A 26764-nucleotide genomic window follows, 5' to 3' on the forward strand; every position below is an offset into this window, starting at 1 on the left:
TACCCATTTTACAGATACAAAAATGAAATTGGAGATGTCACGAAACTTACAGGAGGTTGGGAAAGGGTGGGTTGCTTCCTCCCCTTGTGTATCTAGAATCTGCTGCCCAAGTTAAACTGGACTTTTCATCTCTAAAGTCATTTCTTATTACATCATCCACTGTCCTCTAATGTAAAAATGATTTTAATAATCTGTAGCTGCTGGATTGATGGAACAGCATCCTACGGCTCAATTCTTCTTGTGGCTGGCAATTCATATTTGAGAAATTGCTTACCCTAGTGACAGCTAGGCAGCACACAGTGTGAATCTAATCAGATTTTATGTGGCCAGAGGCTTGATACCTTGCTTTAGGAGTAGCAAAACTTAAACAGGTGAAGTGAAAGCTCACACCAGTCTTGAAAGGCCTAGTAGCTTGTTTAAGTCAGTGACTTGAAAGGTAAGCTAGCTGCTCTAATTTCTTCCCGTTTTAGGAATTCTAAACACTCCACAAGGTTTGTACAGCTTCCAAGGTGACCTCAGGGAAACAGAGGAGATTGTGAGGGTTTAATGCTCTACACTTAATTGTGCTTTAGGTTTGTAAGATGACTGGATTGGTACAGATTTTGCTCTGTCCACATACAGCAATGATTTTTGACTTTTTCGTATTTAGGATGTTATAACTTTTTATTGTTAAATCCAAGTGCTAATAATTTCCATGAGAGGCTATGGATATACTCCAGAGGGTATATGGTACTCTTGGCTCAGTAAACAGTTGTTTCATGAATACAGAATGAGTCATTAGTTCAATATTAAATTTAAATCTGTTTATGCTTGCCGAGTTCTCTATAAGACAATTCTGTTTCCTCCTTACCTCTCCTTGGCTGAAATGCTTGCTCACAAACCAAAAAGTTTGTCTAGAAAATAGCTTAGGGTACATGACAAAGACTTGCACACATGTTAATTCAGAGACCTGTGGGAGCACCTTTCAGAATATCAGTCAAGTTAATTCTCAAGTCTCAGATTAATGTCTGATGAATTGCTTATTCTGGATACGAGTCTGTCCAGGCTCACTTCTTTAAATTCTTCTCTCCTTTATCTTTCTATGCGATGTTAATGGGTAAAAATAACAAATGCTGCTCGGTGAACAGAAGCTTAAAGGTTCTGCCCGCTCCATGTCCACTGCTGTGGAAGCAACTTGGCATAAGCTTATGTTTATTAATGGCTGCTCCCAGCGAGAATTAAGTGTTAAAAGACAAATCACTTCCTTTTTCCGTCTTGATCTTGTGGACCTTCCGTTGGATGGTTGCTTCTGTTTAAAATTTGGAGACTGTTAACTTTTTGCATCTAGTCAGCCTCTGTAGAGGCCACGATTAATCTGGTAGAACTCGTGAATCAAGTCAAGATCTTTGTTTCTCTCTGAGCTAGAAATCCGAAGTGGGGAGCTGGAAATGCGTGTTTATAAAACTTCAGTTTTGATCCTCTGTTTCTGATTTCATAAAATCATAATTAATCCAGATTTTTTTCACAGTTGATATACAGTTCCCCAGACTAAGCCATCTAATACTGCAGTACTCGGTGTTCAAAGAGCAGTTAGTCAGGGCAACATCTGCTGAACTTGAGCTGTGCAAATTCTGCTGTTATTTTGCTCACATAGGTTTATGACCTGCAGATGATTTACTTTTATAAACTATTATATCATTTAATCTTTGATTACGGGTAGGCTCCTGTGAGTGCAGTGCTTATGGAGGTCGGAAGGGGGCGTTGGATCTCTGGAAGCTGGAGGCACAGGTGCTTGTCAGCAGTTGGGACTCTGAACTGCTAAGCCATATCTCTAGCCCTGATTTAATTTTTTAAAAATTTACTCTTATTTATGTGGAATTGACTTAGTAAACCTAAACATGCTACTTGATTTCCATTGAAGTAATAATATCAATGAAAGAAAATGTTTTGGTGCCAGCCTTTTGAATTTACAGTAAATGTCAAAATAAATACAAAGCTTTGAAATTTTTTTTAAAAATACATGGCAAATCAATAAAAATTATTTCTAATAATCCCTAATCTTCTTCTTGTACTCTGATTAGTGATAACTTTGGGAATTCCAAGAGGCTGTGCGAGTGCATGTGCGTGTGTATGTATGTCGTATATGTGTTGTGTGTGTATATACATGTCACTGTTTAGAATACACTCGGAAGCTACAGGCCATAGAGGCTGTTTCTCAGCATCTATCTACCTTGTATTTTTGAGACAGGGTCTCTCACTGGGATCCAGGGTTGGCAAATTAGGCTAAACTGCCTGGTCACCCAACCCCAGGCCTCCCTCTGTCTCCCAGCACTGGGATTAGAAGCCTGACTGGGTAGAGTACTCAGGTCTCCATGCTTGCATGTTCGACACTTTCTGAACTATCTCCCCAGCCCTCCTGTGAGGAGATACCCATCTCTTTTGAAAATGTTTGTGTTGTTCATACATGTATGTGCATGTTCCTGTGTGTGTATGTGTGCATGTACATGCACGGATTTACATACATGTCTGTGCCTAGGCAAGCCGGAAGTCGATGTTAGGTGTTATACATTTATTTCTACGTTTTGAAGCATGTTCTCTCACCCAAACCAGGAGCTCACTAATTTGGATGGTCTCCTCACACAGTTTGCTCCAGTTGTCTCCTGTCTCTGTGTCCTGGGCACTGGGAATACAGGCAGATTGCCATGTCTACCCAGAATTCATGTGGATACTAACTTAACTCCTCACACTTGCTCGGCAAGTGCTTTACCCACTGAACTATCTTTTGAACCCTGAAGATAGTCTTAATATAAGAATCGAGCTTCACACCAAGGGCTGTCATTTTTGCACAACTTGGCTTTGGGACCCAATGTGAAGAATGTAGAAGAAGAAACTTCATACTGATGTTTTCTTCTCAGTGATCACGGTTCAAAGTTTTTAACTCCAGCACTGGCATAAAGACACTTACTAATGTACCAGGCAAGAACAAATTGCTAATAGAGCAACACAGGCTTTGCCTCTACCCTGTGCGGAATGCAGATGTGTTATTTCTAAATCAAGGGGAGTTTTTTGTTTTTTAACTGTAACCCAGTGGGTGTGGTGGGAGTTGTGACATTTTTCAAGCCTCTGTCAATGTGAATGCTCCTTTGCATTTAATCTCTGCCATGGTGACATCCAAGTCGCAGCCCTGTTAGGATGTTTTGACGACTCTCCAGAGATAAGCACTGGAAGAGAACAGTAGGTAACTAGGGCCAGTTGTAGAAAACGCTCAGGTGTGACGCCCTGTACTGCTGAAAGGACAGGGAAGAGCGAACCCAAATGCTAACAGCTCTCTATAGAGGGATAAAGGAACTCTGTCATTAGTTTCCTCTGTAAGAACGGAGGGCTTTATTGCTCACCAAAGGATGATGACTGCTGCGCGTCTGTTTATGAAGCAGACTGGAAAGGGGAGGGCCGTTAGAAAGTGGACCTCCGCCTGCCTCCTCATTCTCAGTTCTGTGCCCTCCCTTAGGCTCCTGAGCAACATGGGAAATGGTTCGGTGAAACCCAAGCATGCTAAGCACCCAGATGGCCAGTCAGGGAACCTCAGCAATGAAGCCCTGCGGAGCAAGGTGGCAGAACTGGAGCGGGAGCTGAGGAGGAAGGATGCAGAACTTCAGGAACGGGAGTACCACCTGAAGGAGCTCCGGGAGCAGCTGGCCAAGCAGACCGTGGCCATCGCGGAGCTCACAGAAGAGCTGCAGAGCAAGTGCATCCAGCTGAACAAGCTGCAGGATGTTATACATGTGCAGGGAGGAAGCCCACTGCAGGCCTCTCCCGACAAAGTGCCTCTGGATGTTCACCGCAAGACCTCAGGCTTGGTCTCTCTCCACAGCAGGAGGGGGGCAAAGGCTGGAGTGTCTGCAGAGCCAACAACGCGAACCTATGACCTCAACAAACCGCCTGAGTTTTCCTTTGAGAAAGCGAGAGTCAGGAAGGATTCCAGGTAAGAAATTTCTGTGCCCTGTTCATTCCAGTGGCCTTCACAGGAGGAAAGACCTGTGAGGTGTCTATGAACAGCCAGGGGCATGAAACTTTCAGTTGTGGGTATGGAGAGCTTTGTGGAGAATGTATCTCTTACTATGCAGCTTCTTCTTCAGATCTGGAGTTGCGACCGGAGGCTGAGGTATATAGATTCTGAGACAGGTGCAACTGGGGGACCGAAGTGTTCTCTTAACACTCTCAGAGGATGGAAGATCACTCAGGAAGTGTGCATGTCTGTTCCTAAGGAAGCTGACTTAATACACACAGAGCACAGTGGGGTCGAACCTGCCCAGCAAAGCTGCTGGTCTGTGAGAGTCCTGAGAAGGACCACAATGGGTGCTAAGGGAGGACGACTTTATCCACTCACTGCACAGTTCCTGTTGAGTGTTGTTCCTGTCAGCCACCACGATGGCTGCTTAAGATAAACAGGCAGATCTCCCTGTCTTGCAGGGAGAGAGAGCACACAGAGAGAGACAGATGAGGACTGTATAATTATTAATTGGGATAAATGACACAGTGAACGGAAGTGCTGTCAGAGGTGTTGGGGGACGCTGAGAGAAAGTGGGGTTGTCATGGAGGCCCAGCTGATGGATGAGGTGACCTTTAGCTGAGACGCAAAGGACAAAACTGGAGGAAATTAGGTGAAAAGAGCAAAAGGAACAAATTAAAAGTTAGAATTGATTTCTAAAACCAGACTGCTTTCCCTTTCAATGTCTTAAATCAACATGTAGTAAGCATGCATATTTATATGAGCAGTGTGATATTTTTAACATATGCATATGGTGTGTATTGACAAAATTGGAAATTTAGGGTTTGTGTGTTTTTAACATGTATTTATGTTTGGGACGAAATTTTGAAACTTTGAAGGAAATGTAGAATTTCTCCACTACTTTCTTCTTAAGTGTATTCCAGTGTATATTTAGGAGTACAGTTTGATTTATATATAATATTTAGGAGACTAAAATTTGATTTCCTGATTAGGAGAGAAAGTTAAGTTATGGTCTCCTTTCTGTGTGGCCTTTCAATAAGCACTTGTTAATTGACATGAGCTCTTCGCCTGATGCTGTCTTGGCAGAGCCTGCCGCTCTGTGCAAGATCTGTGAAATTAAATCAAATTTTAATTTACTCACAGGCGCAAGCAACATAAATCAAGACAAAACATCCAACTTAAACAAATAACTGATTAATCTTGACAACAAAATTATGAAGGGAGGTTTAATTCTTCAATTTGTTGACTGCAGTTGAAACAGTGAATAATCAATAAATACCTGAAAGGAAAATAGTCATACTGGGTTATTAATCATAGAATTCTGTAGCTGAGTGAGTCTGATTAATATTAGTCATTACAATGGTTTTGTGGACAGAATCCAAAGTTTTATTATTAGTTGGTTTAGAAGGGTCTTATCTATTTATTGCTTTCAAAATAATAGCTACTTTAGAGGCATGGATTTATAAATTATAATTATAAACATACGCATATTTTCAGAGCTTGCATATTATCCACCATTCTTTATGGTAGACTATGTATTTTGATACATGAATGTATACTTATTTCCTATACATCATCATGATTATACTCACACAAACATTATGTGGGCATAAGTAATAGATTATTTACTGTCATCCCCAAATATTCTCAAATTGAATCTGGCTTTATATATGGGACAGTAGCTGAGAAAACTTAGAACTAATCTATCTTTGACTTTCTCTCTACATAAGCCATTATGTTCCTCCTCTTGAAACCAAGGATTTGTTTGTCTGTTTTGTCCAAAGGCCTGCACTCATCTTGCATAAAAGCACTAGTCTCCTAGAGCGCAATAACGTGAGGCAAGCATGTTCCTTTGAATTGCTGGTTAGCTTGGCTATTACATGGTAAAGAAAATTATTATTTATGTGCTGAGAGTTTTTAAGCTAATCCCCTGTAGTCTTTCTTCTGTGTTTCATGAAGGGATCACAGAAAAGGCAAGGCAGTGTGTCTCTGAGGAAGAATTATCAGTGATTCCTCTTACCCCAGTAGAAAGCCAGATGGGCACAAATCTACTTGTAGATCAGGATAAAGAAAGGGGCTAATTGGGATTTTTTGTTTTGTTTCAGTACTGGAGGTGAAAAGATGAATTGATTTCTTTAATGATTAGTCCTAAATAGGACAGCAGGTAGTTCATGCCCTAATAATGCTTATATACTTTCACAGAGCCTTGAGGCCATAGGTGAACCACTTAAGTAGACTATGGGCCCACCACCCCTTATTAACCAGCTTGTGTTTCAGTTTTACTTGATAAGTCTACAAAGGCATTTCCCCTTCAGTCTGAAACGACTGACTGAGCACAGCTAGCTCAATCAGTTCATAGAAGTAATCTTATACAGTGTTAGAAGTATTTACCAAGAACAATTCATTTTCTCATTCCTAAACACTTCTAGTTTTGGAGAAAAGGCCCAAACAAATCTTGAATGTCTTATAGGCAGTTTATGAAGAAATTTTATAAGAAACAACATTCTAGAAGTCAGAGTGCTAGTAATACAGGGTGTTGCTCACTAACGAGGCCTGATATACACAGCCCGTTGATTAGACCACTTTCCATGAAGAACCTGCTAGAGATGGAAGAATGTACTGTTAAAATGGCTCTCCTATTATTCATTGAGCTTGTGTAATGTTTCCTGGATGGAGTAAAATCTAAAATCTAAATTTATTATATCTATATCTATATCTATATCTATATCTATATCTATATCTATATCTATATCTATCTATCTATCTATCTCAGATACATTTTTGGATAACTTTTCTTTTAAAAGAATATCTTTGTTAACAGAGATCTCTTAAAATCAATAGCTTAGGGATCTAGTAACTGCCATGAAAATCAGAGGATAAAATTTGATGGAATGACGAGTTAAAAACTTCAAAGTTCAGTTTCAATAATCCATGAGGAACTGTCACTCACAACACCCCAGCCTCTGACTTTGAGACCTCTACTCAGCCACACTGTGACTGAAGAGAGCATCATTGATTATCAAGGCAATCTCAGCTCATGCCAGCTTTGTTGACCTGAACACACTAAATATACTTTTAGAGTTTGAAGGGGCAACCCATACATTTCACCTCTGTGCTGGTCTAGAAATTTTTATCTTCTGCAGTTCAAAGATTTGTTCTCAAGAATTAGGCTGTACAGTGGTTTGGTGCTGTCTAGTAGATGTTTGTACAGTGACTGAAAGGCTCTGTACCCTGTGCTGTCCAGCACTGTAGCCAGTAGTCAGATGTGGCTCTGGGATGGTTGAAATGTGTTTGTAACGTCTGTAAGGAGATGAATTTTCAGCTTCTGATACTTATGGTTATATACCTACATGTGTCTAAATAGTACTGGTGGTTGCCATTCTAGAATACGTGTTTTCTGTTACTGTTATGGCCATTGATGGGGTTGTGACCTCTGTGGGCTTTAGGAATACTGTATAGATAAAGTAAGAGCAATTATAGGCCCAGCCACAGAGAATGTGGATGCTTCAGACAGACTGAAGTGATCAGAGAGCAGAATCTCTGTGAAGCGGCTCTGGATGTGCACGGTGCTTTGTAGACATTTGGCACTGAGCCTGTGGACTGGTTTAGATCTTCAAGTGCAGACGGCTGAGTAGGCACGCCGTCTGCTTCTGTTACAGGCTCCAAGGTTTATCAGAGTATCCTAACTCCTGTGACACTTAGTACATTCTCTTAGGTGTTTTGGTCTCAGGTTTCAATGTAATGTAGGTGAATATCAGAAGTCCTTGGAGCTAGAGGAAGCTTAGGGATCATTTCCTGCTACTTTTGTCTGGAAAGAGTATGGAAAGGCTCATGTAAACATTACAAAATATACCACAGTAGGAGAAGAATTCAGACTAGATTCTAAGATTGACTTAGAGACCTCTGATATTCGGAATCTACCCACAGACGTCAGTCCCTCAGTTCAGGTCCTGCAATGCTTTATGATAACAAACTCTACTGGTGAATAATGGTGGTGGCTCCTCCCTCCGAGTGGGACCTGCCCATTGCACCAATGATTAGCGTCAGTCATGACCTAAGAGAGGCCAGTGAGTAAAGGGAGTGATGAATGGATTTGACCCAACCCATGTTGCAACATGCCAGAGCACATGTGTATGAATGAATCCCATGCTTCTCAAGGCTGAATCCAAGAAAGAGCTTAGTGTTTCTGTCCGTGTCTGATTTGCCACGAGCACCACGGTAGCCATGCATCCAAAGGTCAGACCAGTTACTGGAAGGAAGTTTTCTGTTTCTGTAGATGTTGCTTAGCAAACTCCAGCTTTGGCAGAGCAAAAATTAGAAGCTCATGCTGGGTGTCTGGTGGAGCACAGGCACATTTATCTGCCACATCTGGCAAGTGGCGGCTCTGAGCGCCTTTTGCTAAGAATGCTTAGACTATCATTTGAAACTATTGTTCTTCTGTGAGAAGGAAAGATAAAACAAAGGCTTGCCAGGGGCCTCAGACAAGGATTTCAGTTTCAGAGAGGACAATTAGTTCTGTTTGTCACTCCCACCCCAGGGGAGATGAACAGGTAAAAGTGGAAAGCACTGTTGAATCATACACTGGAGCAAGATGGGGGGGTGCATGAGGGAGAGTGTGTGCGTGTGTGGGGGGTGGTGTGAGGGAGAGTGTGCGGTTCTTATTTGTGCTTCCTTTCTGAAGGAGAACTGTAGGTGTGCGTCAGAGAAAGAAACGGGATCCCATAATTCAACAGGAACGTTCTTATGGGGAGAAATAATGGGAATCTATTAGCAACTGTGTGCTAGTCACCAGTCTGGTGCTTCACGAGCATGGGAACACATAATACAACAACCCCTGTAGACAGTCACTCCCCTACTTTATGTACACACACACACACACACACACACACACACACTAACTGTGTGCTAGTCACAAGTCTAAACACTGCATAGTTTCGGTGAGATGTAATGCTTACAACAACTCTGTAGATCATCACAACCCACTTTACATAAGAGAAATCTGGGCCATGAGGAATTACGTCACTCACTTAAGGGTGCAAAGTTCTTCATTTCGGGACAGGAATTCAAAGACCCAGAAGTGGCTCTATCTTCTTCTCTGCATGATTTTTCCAAAATTAGAATTAGAAGAGGACTTTCTATGTGTTGGTTGAAAAGCCTTGTAGTAAACTCATTACCAAATAATAATAAATAGATCATTAAGTGCTATAATTAGCAAAACAAACAAAATACCACAAAGAAAATCCCTCCGCTTTTGTTTTTCCAAGAAAAATTATACTTTCAGCAAGGGTTTCTCTGACATGAGTTCCTAGTACCAGGAGTTTGTGTGGGATGGAGGGGAGAGGGACTGAGTTAGTACCATAGGCATTGCTATCTGGGAGCTTTTAACAGTTAGAAATGTTTGGAGTGAACTCTAGACCTTTACCTATCAAGTCTGGTAGTTAAAAAATTGTTGTATATACTTAAAATACTTGTAGCATAACCTCATTATTTAACATAGTAAACGTTGGATCGCTCAGCTCAATGAAGGCATGGGAAAACAGAAATCCAATTGTTTGATTTGATTGCTAGAAGCCATGGGTGATGATTGCCAAGTGCCGTGTGTACTGGAAGGCGTCAGTGTGTTTGGAAACAGAGACTATGATATCTAACAATAATGCTCACATAGACACCCAGATCCAAGCTAGCTGCTGATGGAGGGGATCAGGAAACAAAGTTATTATTTAACTATTAGCTGCTGGTTCTCTTCTATACATTATCTCTTGGATGCTTTGGACTTGCCTAATCAGGTATGTGTGCTTTCTCCATTGTACCAAAGGTGAAATTAAAGCTCGGGGTAATCAGTCACTAGACTGAAGTGTTGATAGATTGTTGAAGCAGATTTTCAGTTTGGGTCTACCTGATGTCCAGTGGATAGTCTCAACCAGATGCAGTCTACAGCATGAATGGCTTCCCTTAGGGTTGTATAACCTGGAGGGGTTTACAGAGTTGGGGTGAGTGAGGGATACCCTTAAGTTTTATAGAAAAAAGGAGGTTAAGTATGGGGGAGTTTTAAATGTGTCCAGAATTAAATGCAGCTGGCTTGTCATCTAGAAGCAGTTAAATAAATTAATGACCTCTCAAATGCTGGCATCTGTCCCCTCTCACTTTAAGCCACTTCTCTCTAAGAATATAAAGGCTCTGCACTAGAGCACTCTGTCTCTTTGTCTCTGTCTTCAACTCTTACGTGCCCTGCTTTATTTATTTCTATCTATTATTCCCTCTTACCACAATCCTGACTTCCAGTCTGTCAGCAGCCATGTGTTAGGAAATCTGTAGCAGAGCCTTAGAAGATGTCCAGGATTTGAAGCCTGACTGTTTTGAATACTCTGAAGTTCAAGTGCTCATATATAAGCCCTGTGATAACTTACCCAGAGGCCACTTGCCATTACTACAGTCTCCTAATGAAACTCTGATATTTTATACTACCCAGAAGCCATATCGATTCTAATCAATAGCTTCATGTTAGAGCAGGCAGTGGGATGGCCCTGTACAATAGCACATTCAAATCAATACTTATTAACTGAATACCGAATCAATGAAGCTCAATCTTTTAAATATAACTAAGCCACTGTTACCACTGTTATCTCACAGAGTGACTCACAGGTCATGGTCATCACCTGCAGTTCCTTTTTAGAAACATTTTTTTCTTTGAGAATTTCATAAGTGTAGTTCAGTCAGACTCCTTCCAACACCTCCCAGAGCCACCCTTCCCTCCTCCCAGATCTAGTCCCCTCCCTCCCACAACCACTGCTATATGCCTTCCAGATTCACCCCTATGTCCACACTTCCCCCAATCTGTTCCCTCTTCCTTTTTTTCTTTTAATAACTCACAGTCTCCAGTCTGTTCTGTCAGTCAGTGTATACTCATGAGTATGGGACTATGCACTGGAGTATGGTCAACTTACCAGGAGCCACAGCCCTAAAGAAAACTGACTGGACTCTTCCCCAGAAGCCATCAGCTACCCATAGCACCTTGGTTAGGAGTGAGACTCACAAACGCCTTCCCACTCCATGCAAGAACGTTGGCTGGCTTCATCTTGTATGGGCAGGCAACCATATTTTTGGTAAGTTCAGGAGCACAGCAATCCTATCATGTCCAGAAGACAATGTTTTGCTGTGGTCTTCCCCAATGCTCAACTCTTACAACCTTTCTTTGAGATGGCCTCTGAGCCTTGAGGACATGGAATATTCTAGAGGTTCCAAATGTGAATGAGGTGCTCCAATGGATGCTTTGTTTCTGAGCCTTGAAGAATTCTGAGCTTCTGCATTAACCACTATCAGTACAAAGAAACCTTGCTCATAGGTCTGAGACCTGCACTAATCTATGAGTAGAGAAGTACCCATTTAGAAGGCAGTTTGATACTATGTACATTTACTAAAATAATAGTGGATATAGGACCAAGGGCCTAGATTTCTTACCGGTTTCAGCTGAGGGTTGAGCTCAACAACTTAGACCTGTTGAGAGTTCCCTGCGTTGTGTGCCTCTCGGGCCTCCTTACCACATGGTACTTCTTTGTGGCGGTTGGGGAGTCTCTTTACAGTTGGCTTAGATATGGTCATAAAACCCTGAGGTGGCCTTCCACTATTGTGTGTTTTGTTAGGGAGGAAAAGGTCCTTGGACCTGTCCCCATTCTATGGCAAGGTATTATGTAAGGGTGTGAAGTAGAAGCCACACCAAACTCTTCTCTGAGGTGAGACTCTCTGGTCAAAATGGCCATGTATATGTGTAAGGCACATGTAAGAAGTGCAGAGTCACACATCTGTGTTCCGGTCACCATCAGAGCCAAGTGATGGGAACCACTTAATATCTATCACTGGATGAATACAGAAACAGGATGTGGCATGTAGAAAGCACACATATGGGACATTTTCCAACCTTAACAAGATGTAATATCTTATGCTATAACAAAAATGAACCTTTAAGACATTATACTAAGTGAAATAGATCAGGCTCAAGAAGGAAAATGTTGTCTAGTTCCACTTAGGAGCTATCTGAAGTAGTCAAAAATTAGTGATAGAAAGTAGAGTGGATGCAGCCGGGGTAGAACAGAGAGATGGAGTGTATAATGGGTGTGAGCTGGAAGCAATTGAGTGACGGTTACAGACAATGGGAACACACTTAATGCTACTGAACTGTGCATTCAAGTAGTTCAGCGACACATTTTATATAACATATGTTTTGTCACAACATAAAGAAATATTCAGAATCCTAGGACTGATTAACAGTGTTCTCCCAAATGTCAGGACATGCTTCAAGTTCCAGAACAGGCCTGGGAGGAGAGAGAAGGGAATCAGGCTTTTCTCAGTTCTGTATCCATTTGCTATACCATGAGAGTATGATATATCAAAGAGCTGTAGTAAACATTGTATTAGTCAGTTCTAATTACTCAGTGTTAGCCGATTGCTTGCTTGAAGTATATACATTTGTTGCCTATCTTTTTGTTGTTTTATGTATCTTCCCCTTCCTCTTGGTGTTGCAGAACTATAGAGGGAAGGATGACATCTCATGTTTACACCTACAACACTTCAGAAGAAGAATTTTACATTATTTTTTTTACTGTGTGTGAATTTGTGTGTGTGCATACATATGTGCAAGTGCCTTTAACACACTGAGCCATCTCATTGTCCGACAGCTACAGTTCTTAAGTGTAGCTGTAGTCACCTGGGGAATTATTTTTAAAGCTATCTGGGTCTAGTCCTGGGAGAACCTGATTAAATTCGTCTGAGGTGAGAGCTCAGGCTGATGATATAAGATTCATAAACACGGCTTGCTGCTAGCACTAAGAACCCCTGCGTTACAAGGATGTGCCCCCACCCCTGCTGACTTCCAGAATAATCAGCTGAACGATCTAAGATCAGTGCTAATTAGATACTCGGAACTGTTTACCATTTATACCTAATTACCGTGTCACACCATCAAATGCATGCATATCATCAAGTGTGTCAGGCTAGCCTCCTTGTAAATTTTGGTTGTTCCCAACCTTTCGTTATTAATCTCTGTTCTTTGATACTCTTGGGGAAATAGCCATCTGCAGAAACTTGCGAAAGAGACAGAGAAGTGTTTGTTTTGAGCAGGAAATAACAGCAACGTGATTAAACTAGAACCATGCTTGATTACATGGTCAGTAGGTAAGAGGATGCATAACCGAGAAAGTCCTGCCTGTTTTCTGGTTACTGCTGGAATGACCTCATCCCTTCCTAGGCTGGTTTGTCAGTTTATAAACACATACGTTTATTAGGTATCTTCTTGTTGTTTTATCTATCCAAAATGTAGGGTTTTGATGAAAATCAGGAAACAAAGAGATGTGTGTTCTGTTTATCAGTTAGTTGTCTCTGTTTATTAGGTGACTGAAATCATTTTTACTCACTCTTGCCCTTATGTGTATAATATTTAAACAAAGAGAAGAAACGTGAAAGTTTTCCAGTTTTCTCAATATCGTTAAATTTCTAATAGGTGTCAGGTATATCTTGAGAGGTTAAGAAATAGGTGGGGGAGGAAAATATAGCCTTAGTCTTGATGATCTGAGTCTCTTTAGGGAAATTAAAATTATTTCTCCCCATGTATGGTGAATACTATGCTTTTAGAGGTAGATATAAGGAAAGAAGAGACTTAAAAATAAGCAAGATATTTTGCTTATTTTGAAACATGTTCTCAGTATGTAGCCCAGGCTGGCCTTGAACTCAGTAGTCTTCTGTTTCCACCTCCAGAATGCTGGAATTAAAGGTGTTCACCGCCACACCCAGTCTTAAGAGAAGTTCTCAAGCTAGGTAGACTATAAGGTTATAAAGTGGGCTGGCATATTTGGGAACAACGAATGCTTCCATGGGTGTGTATACCATGAGGAGACTGGACAAACAGAGAGGTTAAACCTTAGGAGTTTTATCAACATTTTGAAGTGATTTCCCTGAGTGAGTATAGGCAGAACTTCTGTAAAGAATGCAAAGTTTTGCAGGTCTCAGTTTTTCCATTGGTGTTGAGTAGCTGATTCACCTAGGTAATAGCTAACTCTTGAGCAGTATATTTTATGTCCCACATACTGTTCTTACTGCATTATGCTGTTAAATAATTTAATTCTCAGAAATTCTATGACCTGTGGACTGTGTTTATTGTTGTTTTACAGCTTAGAGAATCCAAGAGGCTAGGTGACATGCCACGTTTCCAGAGTTAATAGATGGGAGATCTTAGAATCAAACTCTGGCATCCCTTTTCAAGGTTTTGTGTCCATAGCAAGTGTGTCCTAAGTATGCTTCTTATTGGATTACATAGCCAAGCTGTGAAACACAATGCCATACAATGTAGGATGTTAACATGGAGCTGATGCTTGTGAGAAAGACTTGGTGGGAAGAAGCAGACAAGGGGTATTGGCTAAGCCTTGAGTAAAGAAGCTCACTAGATATCATGGTCATTGAGGGAGTCTGAGCAGACTTGTGAAGAAAGGGCTCTAACATCCAGCATGTAGAAGGTGGCCTGAGATAGTAGTGAGAAATGTGGGTGAACTTTGATAAATGGAATTTCCTGAGCCAACTTAGAAGCTGGGAGTTTATTGCTTTGAAGAATGTTGATTATACAGATTGGTGCCATAAACGGACTATGAAAAGGTGTGAGGTCCCCTCAGATGGGTACCCTGCTCACCGAGGGAACTTTGGACAGAGCAGAATGTCTTTTGAAATGCTTCTATGGTTTTCAGAACCTTCCTTTCCAGAAAAACATGCTATAATTACTCCTGTTGCCAACTGCTGATGTTGCTATGCATCAAGGACTTGCTGCCATGTTATCAGACTTAATATGCAGAGTATCCCCATGGGATAGATGTGAGTGCCATGCCCTAATCACCGCTGAGGAACCCACAATTCAGAAGGTTAAGTAGCTATTCCAAGGATGTGAAGTTGGGAGATCACAGAGCAGAAATGTGAAGTGAGTAGTTTCTAGTTACTGAGTCACATACATTTTAAAATAATTTGGGAGCAGTGCTGGTTCTGGGGAGGTGGTTGAGTGGCTAAAGTACTTGCCTGGGATGCTTGAGAACATGAGTTCAGATCCCTGTAACCAAATTACAAGCCACGTGCAATCATGTGCACCTGTAATCCCAGCACTGGGAGGTGGAGACAGGGGGACCCCAGGATCTTCCTTGCCAGTCAGTTTAGCCAATGAGGAAACTCTATGCTTACTGAGAGCGCCCCTCCCCAATATAATAATGTGGAGAATGAGGGAAGAAGACACTCAGAATTGATCTCTGATCTCCACATGTGCATGTGCTCTCATGATACACACAGACTGATTTCTCACGGAAGCACAAAAACAATAAAGCGACCATATCCACGTAACCATCAACTATTACTTGAGAATAGAGCATTAGCAGTCTAGGAAGTGCCTTCCTCAATCTCCCAATTTTATCTATTATCCACTTGAAGTTACTCTCTATACTACCCTTACTATAAATTCTACATGTTTTTATAACTTATTCTAATGGATACATGGATCGCAATTGTACAGGCTCTGAAATTTTCTTTATATAGCAAAACTCACTGATGTTCTATATAATGATGGTTTAGAATTATCACTGCCGTATAGTGTTTATTGTGTGACTCTACAGAACGGACCAACTCTCTACTGGGCATTTGGGGTTTAATGCAGACCAACACTGCTGCCATGTCTCTCCGTGCATGGATGTGTGACATCTGGTGGATATGAACCGAGAAATGAATGGCTTGGCAGGATGGTATTTCTAAATTGAAATTTAGCATAGATGGCCAGTTTTCCAAAGTGGCTAAACAAACTGATACCCATATCAACGTAAGTGTATTACCTTTCTTCACATTCTCAACAGTACTTGGTAACATTAGCAATTTCCACTTTACTTGTTCTGGTGAATATATTCTAATCTTCCATTGTGGCTTTAGTGTGCTTTTCTTTTTCAATTAAAACTGATGAGCGCTTTCTGATATATTTTCCACTAGTGTCTGTTTTGGCCCATCATAGCACAGTATTACAGCTATTACCTGTTATCATGTATTTCTGCACATCTAGGCTGATTCCTCGACTTTGATATTTATGCCAAAGGTCTTTTCGTCCATCTCCATACCACTAACATATTAGTTATTTTAATATATAGTAATTAACATAATGTCTCATCTTTAACTTTCTGAGATCATTGTTTAGCCTTTCTATAAGTATAAGAATTTTAGAACCAGCTTCTCAGTTTTCAAAAATAAAAAAACACAATTACAATTAGAATTTTATCAACTAGAGAATAGGTGACATCATTAAACATTTTATTTTAGGGAGCAGCAGCAAGATAGATCAGTGAGTAATAGCACTTGATCCAATGCCTACTGACTTGAATTTGACCTCTGCAGCTCACATGGAGTTAGCAGAGAGCCAGTTATACAGACTTGTCCTCTGATCTCCACACACTCAATAAAATATCATTTTAAAATTCAGTTTCTAAATCAGTAACCTCAATATATATGCTCTATTATTTATTTATCCTTCCTTCCTTCTGGCCCTTCTTGGAAAGAGCAACATCTTCTCTGGAATTCACTGGGAAATGGGAGACAGGCTTTGTGTCTGTGTGTGTCATGAAGCCTTTGATAGCATTCCTCAGAGTGAGAACTCAAGGCAAATGTCAAGCATGCTGTGCCAGGCCATGCAAATATTGCTTCACCATGGCCAGGGCCCATGAGGCAGTCCTTGATTGCAATGGCCAATTCTTTTATTTTTTTCAATTCTCTAATCATGTCCTCATTTACTTCCTTAATGTTTAAGCCCCAAACCTTCTTAGAGGAGGTGGAAGTAAACAAGTGCATATTCTGTCCCTTTATTGTACACATATCTTACACTAGGTAGTGGAATAAGTGTTATGTGATTTATATGATTTTATACACACAGACAGATGACAGACAGACACATAGGTAGATAGATGGATGGATGACTTGTGCTTATTTTTGTAATTTCACTTCCAGTCTCATTGACATTTATATTTTTAATATTGCATTTATTAAAAATAGATTTGTTTCTCATATAACAAATTCTGATTTCAGTTTCCCCTTCCTTTACTCCCCCTACAATGTGTGTTGTTTGGGGGTCTCTATGGGACTCCTTTGACCAACGAATTAGATGTAACCCATTCCCAGTGCTGGATGCTTCATTTGCTGACAAGATCTGTCCAGTTGAGTGCTGTCTCCTCCTTATCTGGTGATTTCATTTAGATCACCTTCATGCATGTACATATTTCAGGAGGCTTCTACTGATTAGGTTTCCCTTCTACCCCTCAAGTGGCTCTTACTTTTAGCTGTCTCTTCCTGTATTATTTCTCTATCTTCCTTTCCCCTCCACCTGACTCTCCCATTCCAGTCCTCCGTACCCCTGTTCATCTTCAACTATCTCTGTTCTATGTCACTTTCCTAGCACAGTCTAGCCATTCTCCCTATTTCTACTTGCGTACTCTATGCCTACCCTCTGTGGTTCTATGTATTGTAGGTTGGTTGTCATTGACTTAAGAGCTAATATCCACATAGAAGCAAATATGTACCCCTTTGTCTTTCTGGGTCTGTGATTTCTCACTCAGGATGCAAATTTTGTGATGTCATCTTTTTAACAGCCAAATAATATTCCATTGTGTAATTGTACCACATTTTCTTTATCCATGTTTCTCTACTGTGGGGCATCTAGGTTGTTTCTGGTTTCTGGCTATTATGAATAGAGTCACAGTGAGCATGGTTGAGGAAGTGACCTTCTGGAAGAATGAAGCATCCTATGGATTTATGCCCAAGAGTGGTACAGCTGGGTCTTGAGGTAGATTGGTTTCCCATTTTTCTGAGGAACAACATGTTGATTTCCATAGTGGTTGTACAAGTTTGTGCTCCCACCAGCAACAGCCGAATGTTCCTCACATCCTTGCCAGCATGAGTTCTCCTTTGTTTTTTCTATCGTAGACATTCTAACAGGTATAAGATGAAATCTCAAAGTAGTTTTTATTGGTGCTTCCCTATTGACTAAAGGTGATGGCAATCATTCTAAGTGTTTCTCGGCCATTTGAGTTTCCTCTTTTGAGGGTTCTCTTTTTAGATTTGTGCTCCATATTTTAATTGGATCACTTGTTTTCTTGATATCCAGTTCTGTTTTTTGTTCTTGATATACTTTCGATATTAGCCCTCTATTGAATGTGTACCTGGTTAATCTCTTTCACCACTCTGTAGGCTGTGGCTTTGTCTGAATGACAGTATCCCTTGCTGTGCAGAAACTCAGTTTCACAAGGTCACGTTTATTACTCTTAGTGCTTGTTCTATCAGTGTTCTCTTCAGAGAGTCTTCCGTGCCAGTGAGTTTCAGGCTATTCTCCACTTCTATCAGGTTCAGCATATCTGGTTTTCTGTTAAGGACTTCGATCCATTTGGAGTAGAGTTCTGTGCAAGGAGATAAGTATGGATCTATTTGGATTCATCAACTTGCAACCATTCAGTTTTACCTGTACTATGTGTTCAAGATACTATCTTTTTTCCCAAGCATGTGTTTCTGGCTCTTTCTTTAATCAAAAATCAGGTATCCATAGGTATGTGGATCTATGTCTGGATCTTCAGTTCAGTTGCATTGATCAATATGTCTTTTTTTTTTTTTGAGCCAATACCATTTTTTTAACTATAGCTCTGGAGTACAACTTGAGGTCATGGATGACAACACCACCAGCCCCTTCTTTGTTATTCAGGATTGTTTTAGGTATTGTGGTATTTTTGCATTTCTATATGATGCTGAAAATTGTCCTTTTAAGATATGTGTAGAATTGGATTGATAATTTTGATAAATTTTGATTGACTCTGTAACTTGCCTTTGGTAAGATGGCCATTTTAACTGTATTAATCCTACTGGTCCATGAGCATGGGAGATCTTCCCATCGTTTGAAATCTTCTCCAATATCTTTCTTTGTTCTGCACATGTAGTGTTTTGATTACTATGTGCCAAGGGAATTTCTTTCTGGTGCAGTATATTTTGTGTTTACTCATCTTTTTTTTTTTTTTTTTTTTCGAGACAGGGTTTCTCTGTGTAGTCCTGGCTGTCCTGGAACTCACTCTGTAGACCAGGCTAGCCTCGAACTCTTGAACTCAGAAATCTGCCTGCCTCTGCCTCCCAAGTGCTGGGATTAAAGGCGTGTGCCACCACCGCCCAGCTTTTATTTGTCGTATATCTTGATAGGAACCTACTTCTTTAGGTTAGGGAAAGTTTCTTCTATGATTTTGTTGAAAATGTTTTCTGTGCCTTTGACCTGGGTTTCTTCTCCTTCCTTTATTCCCATTGTACTTAGATTTGGTCTTTCCATAGTGTCCCAGATTTCCTGGATATTATGTGGAGAGTTTTTTTGTTTAGATTTAACATTTTCTTTGACTGAAACATTCACTGTTTCAGTTGTGTCTTCAATGCCTGAGATTTTTTTTCTTTTTCCTTTTACTATTTTTTCTTTTTTTCTACAGTCCAGATTTTATTCCCCTCCAAGTCCACCCTCTGACTGTTCCACATCCCATACCTCCTCCCCACCCCTTGTCTCCACAAGGATGTCCCCACCCCCCATTCCACCAGACCTCTAAACTCCCTGGGACCTCCAGTCTCTTGAGGGTTAGGTGTATCTTCTCTGACTGAACCCAGACCTGGCAGTCCTCTGCTGTATATATGTTGGGTGCCTCATTAGGCCCAAAGTGAGATTCAGCTTAAGGGGGGGCCCCAAGGCCTGACACTATTACTGAAGCTATGGAACGCTCACAAAAAGGGACCTATCATAACTGCTCCCCAAAAGACACAACAAGCAGCTCAAAGAGTCAGATACAGGTATTTGCACCCAACCAATAGACATAAGCTGCTGACCCTTGTGATTAAATTAGGGAAGAGCTGGAAGAAGCTGAGGAGGAGGAGGGCAACCCTGTAGGATGACCAGCAGTCTCAATTAACCTGGATACCTGAGACTTCTCAGACACTGGACCACCAACCAGGCATTATACATGAGCTAATAATGCCTGAAATTCTTTCTTCCATCTCTTGTGTTCTATTGGTGATGCTTGCCTCTGAGGTTCCTGGTCGAGTTCCTAACATTTTCATTTCTAGATTCCCCTCAGCTTGGATTTCTTTATTAATTCTTTTTACTTTCTGGTCTTAAACGGTTTTATTCATTTTCTTCCACTGTTTGTGTTTTCTTAGATTTCTTTCTGGGATTGATTCATTAGTTTTTAAGGACCTCTATCACATACATAAAAGCTATTTGAAAGTTTTTTGTCCTGTGCTTCAGTTATGTTGCTATTCTCAGGGTCTACTGTGGTAGGTTGCTGGGCTCTAATGGAGCAGTACTGTCCTGGCTATGATTGACTATTTTTATGCTGACATCTAGGCATCTGGGTTTGGGATGATTGTGATTGTAGGTGCTGATATAGCTGCTCTTGCCTTTGTTGAGTGGGTGCTCTGTTCTTTGGTTTCCGTTTCCTCTCTGGTTCTTAGGAAGGTTTTGTTGACTGTGTGTTATCTGGTATGGGAATTCTTCTGGGATCCTGATGAATGTGGCCACTGGAGGTCTGAAAAAAAATGTGTTCCTAGGTATTAGGACTTGATATTTAGGGATAGAGATTGACTGGGGGCAGGGATATCTGAGTAGGTCCACAGGAGAATGTTGCACCAGAATCTGCTTAGTCACTTGTAACTCTGAGCAGAGAGTTAAGAGACATCACAACAGGTGGTCTGCTACTGAGCTGGGCGTAATGATGGGAAATCAGATATAGAGGAGAGGGCTACTGAGCCGGCATAGTGACGGGGAATTAGATATGGAGGAGAGGAAGGAGAGTTGAAATTTGAAGCTTGCCTCCCAGTTTCTCTGGTCTACTTACTTCTCAGGCAGGTTTGACTTGTGGGTTCCCAGGTAATGCCTGCTAGATTGGGGGGCTTCAATAAGGTAATGAGTGGGGAGAGGCATCTTTGGAGGGGAAAGAAGGAGAGGAGGCCGAAGCATCTGGTCTGCTACTGAGTTGGAGGTGACTGAGGAACTGGGCTTGGAAGCAAGGAGGGAAGAAATCTGTAGTTAGCTTACTGCTTTTCCAGCCCCAATGTTCTTCTCTTTCTCTTAATAATTGTAGTAGTTTCCTCTGTGTAGGAACTGTCTATGTTAGATATAAACCTACTAGCTGATGATTTAACTTCTATCTTCAATGATGCCATTTACTATTTTTATTTAATTATTTGAATATTCATAGAATATATAGGAATATAATTGAATTTATACCTTGCTTTTCTATGAGGCCAGAGACTGTTGAGAGTTTTGCAAATTTTGATAGGTTTCCTTCATTTTTCGCAACTATGACCATGTCTTTTTGGATCCAGTGACAGTTTACTTTCTTCTACTGCTATATCTACATCTTCGATGTTCTCCTTTTGTTTATCTTTTTTAAAAGAATAATTCATTTATTTTATGTATATGAGTACACTGTAGTTGTCTTCTTCAGACAGACCAGAAGAGTGCATGGGATCCCATTACAGATGGTTGTGAGCCACCATGTGGTTGCTGGGAATTGATCTCAGAACTTCTGGAAGAGCAGTCAGTGCTCTCAACCATCTCTCTGAACCATCTCACTAGCCCTTGTTTATCTTTATTAAGGGCCTTATAAAACTTGCTCAAATGTCCAGTTCCTGTTAGACTTTAGTGTCACATTGCTGACTGAAATGTGGAGCCTTTCATCCTCTATGGTCTAACACACTATTTCCTGACATTTGGAGCAACCTCCCAAAGCTCCCCAGTCTAATACAATGTTTCCTGTTGTTGAAAGGATGCTTCCAGCCCCCTCAGCTTACTAAACTGTTTTCTGGCTTTGTTTATCAATATGTTCAAGATTCCTGTCCATTCTTGGTTTGCTGAGAGCAGTTTCGAATTTAAAAATAATTATAAGTCTTTAATTTTATTAATGCCTTTAAAAAAATCTAATTAGGTTTGGTATACTTTTTTTTTGGCCTCTTTGTTCCTTTCATGTGGCTAATTACTTTAATTTTCTAGAGACAGAGTCTCTACTGTAGCCCTGGCTGTCTCAGACCTGCCTTCTGACTCAGCCCTTGAGTGTTGGGACTGCAGGCATTGCCACCACACTGGCTACATTCATTACTTTTCAACCTCAATATTTATTTGAAATACTTTGTTTTATTTTTCACATTTATGTTTTTAGAGATAACTTTTTTCCCTTGGATTATTAATATTATTTTTTACATCAGTCTCTCTGATCCTAAAATGAGTTGTCTAAAGTATCTCTTTCCTGTTTTCTGGGAAAAAATGGTGTGATAATATTATTCTTTCTTCAAATATCTTGGAATTTTAATGCTGGTTATTGGAATCAGGAATTTTGAGGGGATAGGTTTTAATTTTATATTCCATTTCTTTATTATTGAATTTTCTATCTCTTGTGTCATACTTTAGGGATTTTAAAAATTATTTCATGTGATGTTTCCATGTACATTTGCATATCATTCAGTTATTTTTCTCATGCCTGCAGTACAGGAAGGGATGGTTCTCCTTTGCTGGATTAGCTACATCTCCCCTGCAGCCTCCATCTTGCCAGGAATTTAGCCATTTTACCTGCTCATTAGTCTAATAACAGATGTTTGTATTGGCGCCCTTCACTGGATAGCTCCTTCTCTTTCACTCCCTCCCTCTCCCTCTGCCTCCCTCTTCCCTTTCCTCTCCAACATCTGTCCATTGCTTTTCTTTCCTGTTTTCTCCTTTCTATGGCTTGTGTGTGTGCAAGCATTAGGGGTCTCACTTTGTAATACCAACATGCTTTGAATGGATGTCCTTCTGCTTCAGCTTTCTGAGTACTGGGATTACCGACAGGCACCGTGTCCCTTGTATGAGTTTCTTTTCCATTTCATGTCTACTTAAATCTAAAGGTTTTTACCTACGCTCCATTTTAGCTAAATTCCTTAGGACCTAACATAGGATCTGTGACATATTTAAACTGTGGTCCTCAAGTCTCACACATGTGAGGATTTTGTGGCTTTTGGGTTTTAATTTCTGTGTAGTCTATAGGATTTGAGGAAGAGACTGTCATTTCAGTCTTTTGAAATATGTGGAAGCTTTATGCTTCCTGCCCCCCATGGTTTAGCATGTGATCAATCTTCATGAAGGTTGGTGTGTACTTAAAAGGATGTCACATGTGAATGTAGACTTAAAATATCAGCTGTCGTTAGAGCTTAAGTAAACTTTGATAACCAATGGTTTAGATACGGCTTCCAACTACTATGTCTACTTGGTTGGTTTAGAAAGAGATGTGTTAAAGTATCCAAATGTTATTGTGAGAGTTTTGTCAACTCTGTTTTGAGAGTTGTTGCCTTTTTAAACACTTTGACACAGTCCTCCTAGGTGCATGCTTCCTTAGCATATTGACTGAGCCCTGATGCTGGAAACATCATCAGGAAACTGTGTGGATTCTCTTTAACTGGTACCAGCATGTCACATATCTTCCCATTTTCTATTCCACCACTATGAAGAATTTGTTGTATGTGTAACAAGCATGGCATTGTTGTTTTGATATCAGTTTTACAATCCTGCCTTCTCAGTGATATATTTGCTACACTGGTACTTAACATCATTGTACAGCCGTGAGTTTAAACCTTCTATGTTACTGTTTGTTAACCTGTTGTCTCATCTTGTTTCCTTGCACTGATTAACTATGTATTTTATTGCATTATTTTTAACATTTAATTTTAATATTCTCTGATTAATCTGTAAAGAGTGTTCTAAATTATAGCACGCCTCAGCAATTTATAAAAGTTTCATATTGCACCTTTATTAATATCTGGGCCTTCTGTGATGTTAGCTGTACTTTTCTCTGTCTCCTTCATGTCTTGCTTGTCTCTTACATTCATTTATTATATATTTCATGCTGCCCAAGGCATCACTCGTGTATAAAGACAGCCTTCCTTTAGTCCCCTGCGTGTTTGCTTCCTCGGCAACTCTTTCTCTGTAACATCAGCCGCTCTGGTCAGTATCACATCCCTCGCGTCTGAGCCATCCACTATTACAAGTCTGTTGCCAATGGGAAAAATACTTTCAAAATGTGTTCATTTCGCTTTCACTCTTGAAGGCTGTTTTCAGGGCAGTGAGGCTGAATGGGCTTTGTGGGGCACTCGGAGACTTTCTATCGTGCTCTGGCTTCCAGTATTCCTGCTGAAGAGTAAATTAGTCCTGTTGTTGGTCATTTGAAGGTTATTTGTCTCTTATGTCTGACTGCTTTTCCCCCCACTCTTCTGATTATATTTTGCTTTCAGAAATTCAACTTTGATGGGCCTAGATATAATTTTAATTTAAAAAATATTGTTATTATTTTAAATGTGTGTGTGTGTGTGTGTATGAGTGTGTGTGTGTGTGTGAGTGTGTGTGTGAATGTGTGTGTGAGTATGTGTGTGTGTATGTGTGTGTGTGTGTGTGTGTGTGTGTGTAGGGTGTATGTGAATATGGGTGCATGCCGTAGCTTGGGTGTGCAAGTCAGGAGACACCTTTCAGGGGTCAGTTCTCTGCTTCCAAGTTGGTTTCTAGAAATTAAACTCAGTGCTTTATCCACTTTTATCTATCTCACAACCTAGATGTAATTCGATGTTAATTGTATTTGGTCTGGGGTTTATAGTGCAACTTTCCTGTGGCTTGATATCTTTTAATTGATCTAATGACAGTATCAAATATGATTGTTGTAGCTGACTGTGCTGAGGAGTTTTATGTCAGCCAGATATAAGCTAGAGCCATTGGGAAAAGGGAATCTCAACTGAGAAAATGCTGCTAGCAGTTGGGTCTGAAGCCAAGATTATGGTGCATTTTTTTTCCATTAGCATTGGTTTTGGAGGGCTTAGCTCACTGTGAACTGTGCCACTACTGGGCAAGTGATCTTGGGTTCTATGAGAAAGCAGGCTGAGCGAGCCAAGGGAGAAAGCCTATAAGCAACACTCATCAATGGTCACCACAGCAGTTTCTGTCTCATTTTCCTGCCTTGAGCTCTTGCCCTGACCTCCTTGAATGATGGATACAAGCTATACATAAAACAAATCCTTTCTTCCCCAGGTCAATTTTGGTCATGGTGTTTTATTGCAGCAATAGAAACTCAACTAATACATTGAGTTTCTATGTTATGACAAAAATACATGAGATAAACAGATTAGAGGAGAAAGGTTGATTTTGTTCAGTGTGTAAAAAGTTTCAGTCAGTACCCAGCTGACTCTGTTTCTTCCGGGTAGTCAGTGAGATAAAACATAGTGGGGAAGTTCCTAGAGCAGCTTAGAATATAGTTGAGACTTTTGCTGTGGTGTCTGTGTCCTGTTAACATTGCTCTGCTACGCTCAGTAGCTGTCTGTCTGTCTATCTGTCTGTCTGTCTGTCATCATGTATCTATCATCTGTCACATCTTTTGTTCTTGCTGAAAGTTGTGCTGATAATTAGCAGGTCGATCTCTGCCATAGCTGAACATTGAATTAATAACGTTTGTGTCCATGAATGTATGTGATGTTTGTGTGTTTGTATTTGTATGCGCAGATACAAGCAGAATTCAGAAGTCAATGTTAGGTGGTCTCCTCAGTTCCTCTCCATTTTTATTATTTATTCTTTTAGAGACAGAGTCTCTTCTGAACCTGGAGCTTATCAATTCATTTGGCTGGGCCTGCCTATCTCCATCCCAGTACTGTGGTTAAGGACACATTCTAACCCTCCTGGCTTTTCCATGGTTGGTAGGATCTGAACTCAGAACTGTATGTTTTGCATAATAAATTAGATTACCAACTGAACCATCTCTCCATCTTCTGTTAATTTTTTAATTTAATTTTATATTTTTACTTAATCCCTTTATATCCTACTCACTGCCCCCTTCCTGGTTACCCCCTCCCAAATCCTTCTGCCTCCCGCTCCCTGTCTCCTCTGAGGCCCCTGGGTATCCCCCATCCTGGTACTTCAAGTCTCTGTAAGGCTAGGTGCTTTCTATCCCACTGAGGCTAGACAAGGCAGCCCAGCTAGAAGAACACATCCCAAGGACCGGCAACAGCTTTTGGGGCAGCTCCAACTCTAGGTGTTCAGGACCCACATGAAGACCAACCCAATTGCATTCTTAATGGCTGCTATATGTGTCCTGTGTAAGTGTTTGAAAAAAAAATGTGTCCAATGTAGTTTGCATGAATACAAGTATCCTGGGAGTAGGAAGGAAGATTCATGTGAACTGTATGACAATCAGGACCTGGGAGGAACTTCTGGTTTATGGATAAGTTGTAAGTAGCTTGAGAAGAGACTAAGTAAAGCTGGAGGAGAAAATTTGTTCTGCTCTTTAAGGAAAAGCTGACAGAAATACGAGACAATAATACTGACTTATTTCATAAATGGATCTATGCAAGAGAAGACAGATACTGTTAAAAAAATGCTGAGTAGTATATTATAAAATACTGATTTCCTCTATAGACAGAGGGTATTTCTCAGCATTTCTATAGGATGTTCATAGAAGTCAGTATAAAGAGAAATACATTAAAACTTTTGTTGAAATACCGCTTTTATGTATTTGTTTACTGGCAGACGTTTTTGAACTTTTAAGTTATGGTTTGTGAACTTCCAAAGTTGGTTAAACTCAGGACACTTTACATAAGTGTTGCTTCTAAGAATACATGTTGGAGAGTTAGAGTGTGTGGGCACCGAGGAAACCTAAATCGGAAATCTACACAAGCACAGGCAGTCCACTGATGATGTACACAAGCACAGGC

The 26764-nt window shown here is 40.5% G+C and overlaps 1 protein-coding gene across 2 annotated transcripts in view; it reads left to right on the top strand.

The window, feature by feature from the left end:
• Positions 1-1744: 1744 nt before the first annotated feature.
• The window catches only part of Prkg2 (protein kinase cGMP-dependent 2), a 91370-nt gene continuing 66350 nt past the window's right edge, over positions 1745-26764 (top strand). Inside the window, exons 1-2 of one of the 2 annotated variants that reach the window (XM_028773703.1) lie at positions 1745-1767; positions 3488-3961. In XM_028773703.1, the coding sequence (XP_028629536.1) occupies positions 3501-3961 (461 nt within the window). In that variant the 5' untranslated portion in view covers positions 1745-1767; positions 3488-3500. Of the gene's footprint in view, positions 1768-3487; positions 3962-26764 lie in introns of those variants that run through there. The other variant, XM_028773704.1, reaches the window with a different exon arrangement.

This window comes from Grammomys surdaster, unplaced genomic scaffold, assembly GCF_004785775.1.
Source record: "Grammomys surdaster isolate TR1022 unplaced genomic scaffold, NIH_TR_1.0 233, whole genome shotgun sequence".
NCBI classification, from domain to species: domain Eukaryota; kingdom Metazoa; phylum Chordata; class Mammalia; order Rodentia; family Muridae; genus Grammomys; species Grammomys surdaster.